Genomic DNA, 13,487 nt, shown 5'->3' on the forward strand with positions numbered 1-13,487 from the left:
TGTGTGACACCATCTAGATTACTCAGCCACATATCTGGAACAGCAGCTCCTCCTTACTCTGAGTTTTGTTTTTTGTATGGTGGTCACAGAAAGACACATCTGAAAAACTGACTAAAAATAACAAAAATTCTGAATTCATTACTATATATAATTGAGATACATAGTACAGCCTAAAGAGAAGTATTTTAAGGAAATTTTCAATTTCAAAATTTCCAGAGATACTAGCTAGAATGCATTTAATTTAGGCGCAAACTTCCTCATAAACTCCATGTCCATCAACTAAAGATTTCTCTCTTAGTAGCACTACTCTCAAACATTCTTCAACTTCAGCCACTTAAACCCACCCTCCTACACTTTTCACCCGTGACACATATGCACACGGGCCATTCAACACTCAAATACAGGTAATTTTTTTTTGTATGTCTCACCAAAATATTGACACTCTGATATGACTATTCAATAGTAACTAAACTACTTGATCATTAAATAGAGACAACATGGTGGTTTGAATAAAAATAACCCTATAGGCTCACAGGAAGTGGCACTGTTTGAAAGGATTAGGAGGTGTGGACTTGTTAAAGGATGTATGTCACAGGGGGTGGGCTTTGGGGTTTCAAAAGCACAAGCCAGGCCCAGAGGCTCACTCTTTCTTCCTGCTGCCTGTGGATCTACATGTGGAACTCTTTGCCCAAATGCTGCCATGTTCCCTATCATGAAGAGAACAGACTGTTAAACTGTACACAAGCCCCAATTAAATATTTTCTTTTCTAAGAGTTGCCATGGTCATAGTGTCTCTTCCCAGTAATAGAGCACTGACAACATACTTTGATATACTGTTGTTAAATATATTAATTAGCTGGGCATGGTGGCGCACGCCTTTAATCCCAGCACTTGGGAGGCAGAGGCAGGCGGATTTCTGAGTTTGAGGCCAGCCTGGTCTACAGAGTGAGTTCCAGGACAGCCAGGGCTACACAGAGAAACCCTGTCTCGAAAACCAATATATATATAAATAAAAAACCAATATATATATATAAATTAAGTATGTAGACTGGGGAGTATACTTAATAGAGGTTTTCTAAGCTCATGGCAACCTTCAATTACTGTATTTTCTCAGTCCATAAACAATAAATAAAAGAACTAGCAGTACAAAACTGTCAAAAATAAAAGATATTGGAGGGTAGGGAAAAGCATTCATCTCCCTCTGCTTCCCGACTGTATGCAATATGACCTCAAACTCCTCATGCTACATGCCTCAGGCTGCCAGAATGGACTATATTTTCAAACAGATCTAAACTAAATCCTTCATTCCTTAAAGGGGGGAAAGGAAGGAAGGAGAGGGTGAGGGTGAGGGCGAGGAAATGTACATTGGCTTTTAGAAGGACACAGTGATACCACAGGCCACTGGCTCACCGGGTCCATGTACCTGAAGAAACTCACTCTATAACATTTATTGATAGATATCATGACTATATAGTTATCTTGACTTCAGAGTCAGAGCTTAAAAGTTAGAAGCAAGCATATATGTGGGCTCTGGTGGCCCTGCAGAACTCAGAGCTCATTGCTGACCAGGTAGATAGGCTGACTCTGTACCAACAACTCACTATGTGTGACCACCACTAACAGTTAGAATATAGCTCACTGACTTTGACATATTCTAACTATAAATGCCAGATTTCAAGACTCCATATTTTAAAATCATTAAAATTATATGTTCCTTTTGCTGTGTTTCTATTAGACAGTAGCTCTGCAAACCACATGAAATTGCTGAAACTCTAAAAAACAAACCAAGAAACAAACCATAAAACACGTTTGTGGGTTTGTTTGTTTGTTTGTTTGTTTGTTTGTTTTTTGAGATAAGGTTGTACTATGTAGCCTGGACTGTCCCAGATCTCAAAGACTGCCCTGCCTGTTCCTCCAAAGTACTGTATTTAAGGCATGTGCCACCACACCAAGCCAAACACTTAGAATTTTTACATTATAATTTTGCACAGTTCAGCTCAGTATAAGTATCTGGATGTGGAAGGTCTTATATGTTTGAAAGGAGTACATATATAAAATGAGAAATAACACCAAAACCTACAGGGTGGCACCATGAATACACCTTTTTCACAAGACAGCTACAGCAAGATGTGCCCTCCCAACTTACACTTTGGCAAAAGATACAGAAAGCCTCTTTCCATTGGAGGACTCTGAAGGGACATATAACACCATGAGAGACAAGCCAAGAGCAGTAGAGCAAAGGAGACCCCATCCATCTAATGTGCACTCTTCAGTTACTTCTCCCACAAAGAGCCTGCTTTCCTATAACACTACTTTAACAGTGTGCACATAAGTCAACAACATACCTATGTTAACTAACAACATCCTTTCCAAAAATGTGAGAATCCTGGAAATCAAAACAGCAGCCCATCCCCAAAGGACCTTCCCCTCAACACAAGCTTAAAACAAGGTAAGTGTTCAAGCAGCCTGTGTCAGCTGCAAAGTCACAATGGCCATCGAAGATAGTCAGAAGAAACCAATAACATAAATGGGTCAAATGCATACATACAGAAGACTCTATTTAAAAACACAAGAAGTCCTGCAAGTCATGATATGACTGTTTCATGTCAGGATGGCTCTGTAAAACAGCTTTGCAGCACTGAGAAGTCGAAAGTCCAGGATACATGTCACCGGATCCCCTTCTTGCTCTTCGGTCTCTACTGGGTCACAAACAGTGGAAGAAGAAAAGCAGGCTTTCCTGCTTTGCATATGGTTTTCATGACACGGTGCCCTCAAAGGAGCATGTCACTTACCAGTCACTCACAAGGTAACACATCAAACAGCATCAGTGAGGAAAGTAAGAACCAAGTGGTAAACATACTTTTCTAGAGTGGCAAGCAGGGGATCTGGTTCTGTACTGTTCTGAACTTGTAACATCTGGTCTCTGCTCAGGCGAACAATTTCACAAAGTGATTGTGAGGCATTTGAATGCCGCTAAAGGAAAAAGGTACAATTTTAGCTATAGAACTTGTTAGAAGTTAACTTTATACTTAAAAAGTGAAGGGAGAAATTGCTTGAGAGGTAGCATAAGTTAAAACTGTCTATAAGCTTCAATAAACAAGTGAAGCCCCAAAGGAAAAGACAGAAGCACTGACTGCCAGGCTAATGAGCTTCTCTCTTCCACAACTGCACAGTGGAGATTACCATCTGTAGAGACGTGTGAGCAAAGGCCTGACATGGACATATGTCTTTGACTAAATTCTTGGGGAAAAAGTGGTATCCCCCCAGCACACATCTTTATTAGCACAGACAAATACACACACTAGCTCCAAAATTAAAACAAACAAATGAAAACTAACACAGCTCTGTGGAAGATAGAAGGTGGAGTGTCCATCTACCTTTCTGGGAAGCCTCAGCATTCATGTCCTGTGGGAAACGGTAACATTTCTGAACACCACATTCTGGAGAGATGATACATAGTGGGAATCCACACTCATAGACTAGAATCAGTAACCTAATACTTTTTTAATATGATAATTAACACCCCCCTCTTTCTGTGGGGGGTATTGTTTTTGAGACAAAGACTCAAGATATACTTCAGGCTGGCCTCCAACTTCTGCAACTTTCCGGCTTTAACCTTCCACTTGCTGGGATTTCTGGCAGGAATCACCATGCTAGTTATGGTCTGTCTTTCTAAAAAAACATGCTGTAGGCTGGAGAGATGGCTCAGTGGTTAAGAAGACTGGCTCCTCTTCGGAGGACCCAGGTCTGATTCCCAGCACCCTCGTGGTGGTTCACAGCCATCAGTTACTCTAGTTCCAGGGGACTGGATACCTTCCTCAGGCCTCCATGACCACCAGGCATGCATGTAGTGTACATATATACATGCAGGTAAAACACCCACACATATAATATTTAAAAAAAAAAAAAAAGTCAGATCAAGCATACTGGAGCAGAAAATCAGAGGACAGTAACCTAGAATGGCTTCATATAAAACTAAACAAATGAGCAGCATTGGGGCTGTCTTTCCAGAGAAATGAAACATACAGGCAAAACACCCATACATAAAAAATTAAATTAAAAATTTATAGAACTGAGCCTCTCCTTTATAGTTTCTAATACACTTTACAGACAAGTGGAAAACCTTGTAAGAAATCAAGGTCTGCTCAAGAATACAGTGAAGAACAAGCCTATTTATGGAAAGCAATCCCTACCAAGAGGCCATCTCTGTCAATGCTCTCTACTACCGGCACTGGCCAGGCCCCTAGGAACTGAGAGCTCCTGGAACTGAGCTCCTAACCAGAGGGGAAGAAATTAGTCTCAATAAGCTCAAGAGTTCTTGTACCAGAGTTCTCCCTTAGCACCCAGCATATACCCCAGGAATGTATGAAGAATACCAACTCTGGTAACAATAGCAGCTACCATAAGGGATCATGTGCTCTAGGATGGTGGAGAGGTGAAAAATGTTTCTTAGATCAGCTCTAGACATAAAAAAAAAAAATGTCTTAGGATTAAATTTTGTTTTGTATGTACATATGTATGAATGAATGAACCATGTTTGTGTCTGATGCTTAAAAAACCCAGAAGAGAGAGTCAGATCCCTTTGAACTGAGGTAGGGACAGTTACAGCCTTTCAGGTAGGTGTTGGGAACTGAAGCCAGGTCTTCTGCAAGAGCAGAAAGTGCACTTAGCCACTATGCCACTGCTAAAGACCCATAAAAACTTTTTAAGCAGACTATTTAAACAGAGAGTAAAATCAACCTCTACAGAAAACCACCCTTAAATAAAAAATATCCTCTGGCTAAAAGTCTGTTTTCCTCTGCCCTGCTCATCCATTCTGCTTACTTCCCAATCTAACCAGCAATCCAGAAGCACGAGAGGAAGATCTAAGGCCTTGAACACACTCTGAATCACCCTAAAACCAACTCCTACATGGACATGAGGTTGAACCTATTAGGAAGCTGTTATGTCTATACATAACGATTGACTTTGGATAGTCTCATACACCTTGGTGTGATTCTTGAGAAGTGATGTTATAGACCTCAGAGATATAAATCCTGACCCCTCAAGACAGGGTTCAATGGGGGACAGCCAACTCAAGCTTCAGATCCACTGCCACATCTGTCTCTGATCTTGAGAACCAGGGAAGGAGGTGAGCAGATGGGACAGGATGCACTGTCACAATGGCTGTCTCTAGCCTCCACACCCAGGCTGAACCAGTTTGAGTCTCAAGGTCAGAAGTGAGACTATGAAATCACTGTTAGGTTCAGTGGCGACCCAGACCTTGTGATGCCTGCTAAGTTTTAGTCAGACTTCTCAAGATGTAGATGTAGCCCCATCATCTACGATAAAAGCAGGTATAAAAGAAAAATTGGTGTGAATAGAGATTTATCACAAAACAGGTTTAGCATGACCCACCTCTGGGAAGGAGATGGTATTCTTCTGCTCCTCACAATAGCAGGTTATTATACTGTTCTACACAACCTCTCTGATTCCCTTTACATATACACATGTTGTTCTGTGGCGAACGAACAGTTTTTATATGAAAAAATAAGTTGTGTAAGAGAACTTACATCTTCTTCTTGCGATGGGTGAACTATTTCCACAAGCCTCTGGATAATTCTCTCCTCATTTAACCACTGTAAAACACATTGTAGAAGTGATCATAGCAACGAGTGGCTCCTGCTCAAGCCCCAGTGAAGATTAACATACTAGAAATAGCCATCACACTTTAAGTAGAATTTACAGGTTTCTCTGGACTTTGAACACTACAGAAAATTAAAAAGTCCCCCAAGGAAAATGCAGTGAATATATCATTTCAAGAATGACCACATTCACCAACAACTCCAAGTCCCAATAGCCACCCACTCGGACAACACTCAATAATGGTGACTACTGGATAGTCAACATTTCCATAGCTCTACTTTCACTACTGAGAGCAAGTGCATACTAGCTTTAGGAGAATGTCAGCTCTGAACTTCTTGTACCAAGCCTCTGGGTTAGGAGAACCCAAGATGAAAAGGAGCTTTTAAGCTGGGAGGTAGTAATGCATGCCTTTAATGCCAGCACTGGCAGAGGCAGGATCTGAGTCCAGATCAACCTGGTCTAGAGTGAGTCCCAGGACAGGCAGGGACATACAGAGAAATCCTGTCGAAGGAAGGAAGGAAGGAAGGAAGGAAGGAAGGAAGGAAGGAAGGAAGGAAGGAAGGAAGGAAAAAAAAAAATGGGAGGGCTGGGTTAGATATCCAAACCAAATTCTCTACAGGAAATACTAGGGTCAGACTGAGACAGCCTAAAAGCAGATGATAGTCACCTGCCTGTCTCAAAAGTAAAGCTGCTGCAACTATAATAATCCCTTTATAACTCTACATGAGATGCAGTGAACAAAAACACAGAAGGGATCAGAGTGAAAAAAATGATGATGATAAAGGTCAAACCAGCAAGCTTAATATCAGTTCCTTAAAGGGCCAGAACACCATAAACTCTAAGGCAGTTTAGTACTGAGAAAGGCCACCTGACCCCCAAAGGTTAGAGAGACTAGGGTTGAGGACAAGAAGCCAAATACAATTTGATAAAGGCAGAGAGACAAACCTCTGATGCTATCTCTGGCTCTTTACAGGAGACATATCAAAGGGCGATGCAAAGACTAATGGGCAGGTTTATACCAGAAGCTGCCCAAAGGCTATGTGTGTACATTTAATTGTTCTGTGTGTGTACATGTGTGCCACAGCACATGTGTGGAGGACAGGATGTCTTATAGGAGAGGGTTCTTTACATCTTGTGGATTCTGTGAATAGAACTCAAATGAAACGGTTTGGCAATGGGTACCATTACCCACTGAGACATCTTACTGGCAGCCCTTAATATCTATTTTACAAATACATTCACCATCTTCATAAACCTAAGATCTAATTTTATAAATCTCCCAGAAATTACTGGGTATGGGATGAAATTTCCCACAGTATTACCTGAGGCCACACTCTGATAGCAAAGCCCTAGAGTATATGAATTCTGACCATGAGAAAGTCCAGGACATTTGGTGAGCTAACCAGTTTTGAACTTCTATCCTCTGCATAGCTATTCACAAGTACTTGTGACCTTAAAGACTTTAAGAAAGGGGCTGAAGAGATGGCTAAGCAGTTAAGAGCACAGGCTGTTCTTCCAGAGGTACTGAGTTCAATTCCCAGAAATCACATGGTGGCTCACAACCATCTATAATGGAGTCTGATTCCCTCTTCTGGTGTGCATGAAAACAGAATACCCATATACATTAGATAGATAGACAGATAGATAGATAGATAGATAGATAGATAGATAGATAGAGATAGATCTTAAAAGAAAAAAGAAAAAGACTTTAAAGAATTTCCCACTAACCTGCTCTCCCATTACTCATCACACAGCTCTCCCCAAAAGCATACCTCTTTAGAAATAGGCCCTAAAAATTTCAACTCAGAAGTTACCAAAGGAATGGTGCTATTACAGCAAACCACACTGATAAGACTTCCCTGTGTACCAATCCCTCTTGCTCTAATAGTCTTTCCCAGAATTTTGAACCCCATTTGAGAAAAGACCCAGATCAACACACAAAAGAAGACACACAAAAGAAGCAAGTCCCATTGCACCAGGTTGCAGTACTCAGCTGGTTGCCTATGTAACCTTGAAAGATCTAGCCCTGACCTATCAAATAAAGAAAGCGTGATGGGGTGGGCATCTTAGCAGTATGTGCCCTGCAGTAGACAACCCTCAGCAAATCTTCCTTTCACAGACCTTCTTTCTTGGTTTGCTTAAGTCTTTAAAACTACAAATTTCAATGAAACTCTTTTTCAACGAGATACAGGTTTTCTTCCTTCTTTTGAGACAGGATGTCACTATGTTGCCCAAGCTATCTAGAACTTAAAATCCAACCTACAGAGTGCTGGCAATATAAGCATGTGCAACCACAAGTGACTGGGGATAAATTAAGATATGGTTCTGGAAGGCAAGGGTAAGGACTCAGCAAAAGCCTTATACTCAGATTATCCAAACCTCCCTCGAGTTCAGTTTCACTTAAGACATTTATCTACTCATAAACAGCACATAGCCTAAAATAAAATTGTCTGAACTTATAAGTGGTCCCCTTTCGTGCAACCCCACTCTTCCTGTTTGACCTCCCACACACTTAGGAGGCACACACTTAGAAAGCCTGCTTATATCTAGACCCAGCTTTAGGATAAATCCTCAAATCACTCACCATCAATGTTACAAACCAACCAGCAAAGGGCAAATAACACAGTATCTGATAGCTCTAGGGATCTATACATCCTGAGCCCTAGTCCTATAAAGTCTGAATCTCGGGCTGGTGAGATGGCTCAGCGGGTAAGAGCACTGACTACTCTACCAAAGATCCTGAGTTCAAATCCCAGCAACCACATGGTGGCTCACAACAACCCGTAATGAAATCTGACACCCTCTTCTGGTGTGTCTGAAGTCAGCTATAGTGTACTTATGTACAATAATAAACAAATCTTTGGACCTGAGCAAGCAGGGACTGAGTGAGCAGAGTTGACTGGAGCGAGTGGAGTGGACTGGAGCAAGCAGAGGTCCTAAAAATTCAATTCCCAACAACCACATGAAGGCTCACAACCATCTCTACAGATACAGTGTACTCAGATACATTAAATCAATCAATCAATCAATCAATCAATCTTTAAAAATAAATTCTGAATCTCAGATGGTGTGGTTGCACATGCTTTTAATTCCAGCACTTGGGAGGCATAGAGACTTATCTCTCTGAGTCTGAGTGAGACCAGCCAGGTCTATACAGTGAGTTCCAAGACAATCAGGGTCACGAGAAGAGCCCAGTCTCAAAGAAATAAAATACAATTAAAATCTGAATTTTTGTGTTGGGACAACCGTCTCCTTGCCTCATCCCCAGCCCCCCTCATTCTGTAGAATTCCCCCAGCACACAGGAACCCAATGACCAACATAACAGCACCCCCAGCAGTTCAAATCTCTACTCACATTCAGTACATCTTGCCTGGGTTGTGGAGGCTCAATACATGTCAAGAGCCTGAGCAATAAATCCATGATAGCAGAAGTTCCTATGTGCTTTATAATGAGATCCACAAAATCACGCTTCTTTTTCAAGAAATCCACAATCTAGAGGAAAACAAATCAAACTGAAAGATGCATAACTTCAGACATACAATCTAGAGTGACCAACATTCCTCAAATCCTGCCAGATAGCTTAAGAGCAAGCAGGTACCGAATCAGCAAGTACATGGGGAATCTAGCTAACAGCTGCAATATTCAAAACCCTTAAAATTGACATGCATCCCCATTACAAATAAAGCTGACTGAACCTTTGCCTTCTGTTTATTTTCATTGTTCATTCCCTAACAACAGCTATCTACAAACCCACAAACAGCTAAAGAACATACCATTTGGTGCTGGAGATGGTTTAGCAATTAAGGGCACTGGCTGCTCTTCTAGAAGACCCAGGTTCAATTCCCAGCATCCACATGTTGGCTCACAACACCTGTGACTCCAGTTTAGGGGTGAGTCAACACCCTTTTCTGGCCTTGGTGGGCACCAGACATATACATGGTGCACAAACATGTAGGCAAAACACCCATATACATAAAAATGAAACAAACATTTAAAAAAAATATAGGTACTACTTTATGAAACAATCCTACTAGGCTTAAAATTAAAATGCAGAATATTTTAAAAAGAAGGGAGATTCCAAGCAAAGCTGTTTCTAAGTAGCTAACCTGCCTGGTCACAAGGTGACTTAGGCTGTACTGCTGCATGTATGACTAACGAGAGGAGGTTGGGAAGAGGGGGCTGTGCTGAGTGGGAAAGAACTTGGAATGGAAATGATGCTCTGTCCTGCACCACTTCCTATGTCTTATTTGTGTCTGTGAGCCAACAGCATCTATTAAAACTCCACCACACGTCCTAGGAGAGACTAACAAAGTGGTAGAGTTTTTTGTTTCTTTTTTAAATATTTACTTGTTTATGAGTACACTGTAGCTGTCTTCAGACACACCAGAAGAGGGCACTGAATTCCATTACAGATGGTTGTGAGCCACCATGTGGTTGCTGAGAATTGAACTCAAGACCTCTAGAAGAGCAGTCAGTGCTCTTAACCTCTGAGCCATCTCTCTAGCCCCATACGATTTTTGATTTTGTCACAAATTTTCACTAAGCCAAGGAAGGTGAAGATTCATTGTTCTAGATGAGAAATCCTAGGCTCAGACACGTTAGTATCTGCTACAACTAAAAGGAAACTGTCCTGGGATTTAAACTAAGATCTGCATGCCATGAGAGTCATAGGACTTCTACTGAGCTGCACAAAGAAGCTTAACAGCCAGAACAGCTAGAACTACAACTGCCAAGTAACTTCAAAGTGAGTCACTATACTGTTTGTGTAGACAATGTCAAATAGACACACCTCTTCTTCAAGGAGTGGCAGCCATGCCAGTCACAGCTGAGTCCTACAGCAGTCTTTGAAAGGCAGTGAGAGAGGAGGAAAAAGTCACACATGGCCAAACTCCACCCTCATTTCATGGCAGAAACACTGGCCCTAGAGCCTATAGGCACAAACCTTAGCTGGTGCTGTGGACACTACAGCATGGACCACAAGGCCTATACTTTAGATTGCGTTGTGAAAGGCTAAACCACTCAACACTGCCAACAGTTGGACACTCTGTTCTAGAGGCTGGTTACACCACGCGAATGTGGACTTTTGTCAGCACCAGCAGTGACTAAGTCCTAACCAACACTACCAAGCAACAGGAAACAAGCTTTTATTAAAAGACAAAAGCAGCTACACAAGCCAACACTGCTGTACTCTCATTATCAGGACTCGAGGTTAAAGAGACAAGGAACAACCAGATGACAGGACTCTTTATTCAGGGCTCAACTGACACACATCATCATTGTCAGACAGGTAATAGAACTGACTGAGCTCTGGTGTCAATAACACAGAGAATCAGAAAGTCTTCCACATATTTTCATGGTTTATCTTATATACACCAGAAATCATAGCTCCTCAGCCTGGGTCTCACAGCAGATGTAAGATAAAAACATAATGAAGCATGCCTTACTAATGGAGGCACCCATCTCTGAACTAACTGTGCCAGGTATGTGATGGCTTGCAATTGCCAATGATACTTTGATTTCTATGTGGAGGGCAGAATGGTAGACAATTTACTCTACTGAGACCATAACTTGGGGACTGTGACTCAAGGCAAAGGATCTTCCTACCAACACACTTGGGAAAGCTGCCCAATTCAAATAAAAACCTTACCTGACCACAAAGAACACCATCCTTCTAAAATAAAACATGGACCCAGACTTAACAGAGAACAGAACATAATGGGCTCAAAATAGTTTCGGTTCTTTCATGCGTGCCGACCACAGAACAAGACCAAGTAACTGGAGACTATTGTCCACCATGAAGAATAAATACCAGGTCTGACTGGCTTGACCATGTTCATCCCTGCTTGTTGCAACTGATCTGTCAGCTTGCACTCAGCGTCTGCTGCTCTAGCTGCTTCTTGGAAGTGAGCTCTTGCACCCTTTCACAACAATATCCACTAGAGAAATGGTTCTCCAATTCCAGCAGGCAATAGCATGAACTGAGAGATGCGCTAGAAACCCTGTCAGGACTCCTGCACAGCAATGCTTAAAAAAAAAAAAAAAAAAAAAAAAAAAAAAAAATCTAAAGAGAAGCTGGTAACACTGAAGAAAAGGTCACACTTGGTGAATCATTCCTTGGGAAATAGCATTTCCACATAAATCTGAATTAGGAGGGAAAAAGGTGTCAAGGGGTGGTATCTACAAGAATATTGAGGTGTGTCCCTTTATCCAGTACAATAGACTAGGACTGCTGAGACACAAGGGCATCCAGGTATCTAAGTTAAAATAAATTCCCGAAGTGTAAAAAGCACTAGTCAGGAATTCATTTTCAGGAATACCTGATTCTAGCTTTTCTCAAGATCATCATTAGGGAACAACTAAACAAAGCCAACTGTTAAATCCAAAGGGTCATTAGATATGTACTCAGATTCAACCTGCTACACTCATAAAAATGCTTCTGATTGAGTCCAGAGAAGAAATCAAAGTCTGCTAACAAACAGAGCTGAAGCTCTTCAAAGACCATGTCAAAGGAGAAATACTCCTTAATGTGTAAACCAGGGTTTCTCAGACTACTAAAGACCTAAAACACACTCTTTTGTAGAAAATGGCCACCAGGCAGACTCAGCACACTGTAGCAAAGTTCCTGGCATCACCTTGGGAATGCGCAGCCCAGATACTTACCTTTGAAAACAGTATTTACCTGTTCTGGTTTTCTGCTGATAAGAATACTTAGCACCTTGCTGAAGAAACTGGCGAGTAGTGGGTTCAAGGGGGACTCATTTAGGAGGAAGCTATACAATTTCATTAGCAAGGACTCATCTTCCCCCAGTCTATCATTCATCTGGGAGACATCAGATGTGAGCAACTCACAAGATATATTTGGATACCTAGAAGAACAGGACATTACATTATCATCTAATGGAAACAGTTTATTGCATTGAGTACAGCACACATGAGGAATGTCTCCTAAAATTCTATCAAATCATCAAAACCATCTACAAGGAATTAAGAGCATCTGCAATCCATTCCATCCACCTCTAAGTTAAAAGACATTTTCTACTTTGTCCAAAAAATTGCCTTTAAATCAAATGAGATGACTCAGAGGTTAAGAGCACTGGCTGCTCTTCCAGAAGTCCTGAGTTCAAGTCCTAGCAACCACATGGCTTACAACCATCTATAATGGGATCTGGTTCCTGGGTATGTGTGAATGAAGACAGAGCATTCATATACATAGATAAACCTTAAAAGGGGGTGGGGGATTTGTTTCTGTTTCAACACAACTACAGCACATGAACAAAAGACTCATGAGTCAAGTATGCCACATTTTAACAGCAGAACTCAGTGAGGATACAGTGTCCTGACACAGTCCATGTGGGCAGAGAAGTGACAAACTGAGTCAAGTTTAGGGTGGCTGGTTTCCAGGAAACTACTATACACAGATGACTTTGAGCCTGTTGTAGGTCTATGAGCAGGCCACTGCTCAGTTTAGGTAAGTTACAAGTGGTATGATAAAGTTCTAATAAGCTATCAATCGTTCAGTCTCCACCCATCTAAAGAAAACACCTATCACAGTATACAGAAGAGGCAAACAGGACATCAGCCGGAGGTACTGGGAGATGAGGGAAGAGTGCTACACACACCTATGCTTTAGATAAGAGCCTTCTGTTAGGGGTTGATCTGGTGCTGTGTATACAAATGCTAAATTCTGAACCTCAAGTTCTGGTTGCTAGCGATGAGTAGCTTCTCATGTACACCAGATTTTGTTGTATAAACCTTGCTCCCCAATTGTACTGGATAGCTTTGTGTCAACTTGACACAGCTGGAGTTATCACAGAGAAAGGAGCTTCAGTTGGGGAAATGCCTCCATGAGATCCAGCTGTAA

The 13,487-nt window shown here is 41.5% G+C and overlaps 1 protein-coding gene across 9 annotated transcripts in view; it reads right to left on the reverse strand.

Annotated features, from left to right (window-relative positions):
- Positions 1-13,487, reverse strand: part of Ppp6r3 (protein phosphatase 6 regulatory subunit 3) — a 112,611-nt gene that overhangs the window by 54,159 nt on the left and 44,965 nt on the right. For all 9 annotated transcript variants that reach the window (XM_029539349.1, XM_029539329.1, XM_029539353.1 and 6 more), the window contains 4 exons: positions 12,306-12,492; positions 8,981-9,118; positions 5,553-5,618; positions 2,861-2,973 (listed from right to left, as the gene is read on the reverse strand). In XM_029539349.1, coding sequence (XP_029395209.1) covers positions 2,861-2,973; positions 5,553-5,618; positions 8,981-9,118; positions 12,306-12,492 — 504 coding nt within the window. The remainder of the gene's footprint in view (positions 1-2,860; positions 2,974-5,552; positions 5,619-8,980; positions 9,119-12,305; positions 12,493-13,487) is intronic.

This window comes from Mus pahari, chromosome 1, assembly GCF_900095145.1.
Source record: "Mus pahari chromosome 1, PAHARI_EIJ_v1.1, whole genome shotgun sequence".
NCBI lineage: Eukaryota > Metazoa > Chordata > Mammalia > Rodentia > Muridae > Mus > Mus pahari.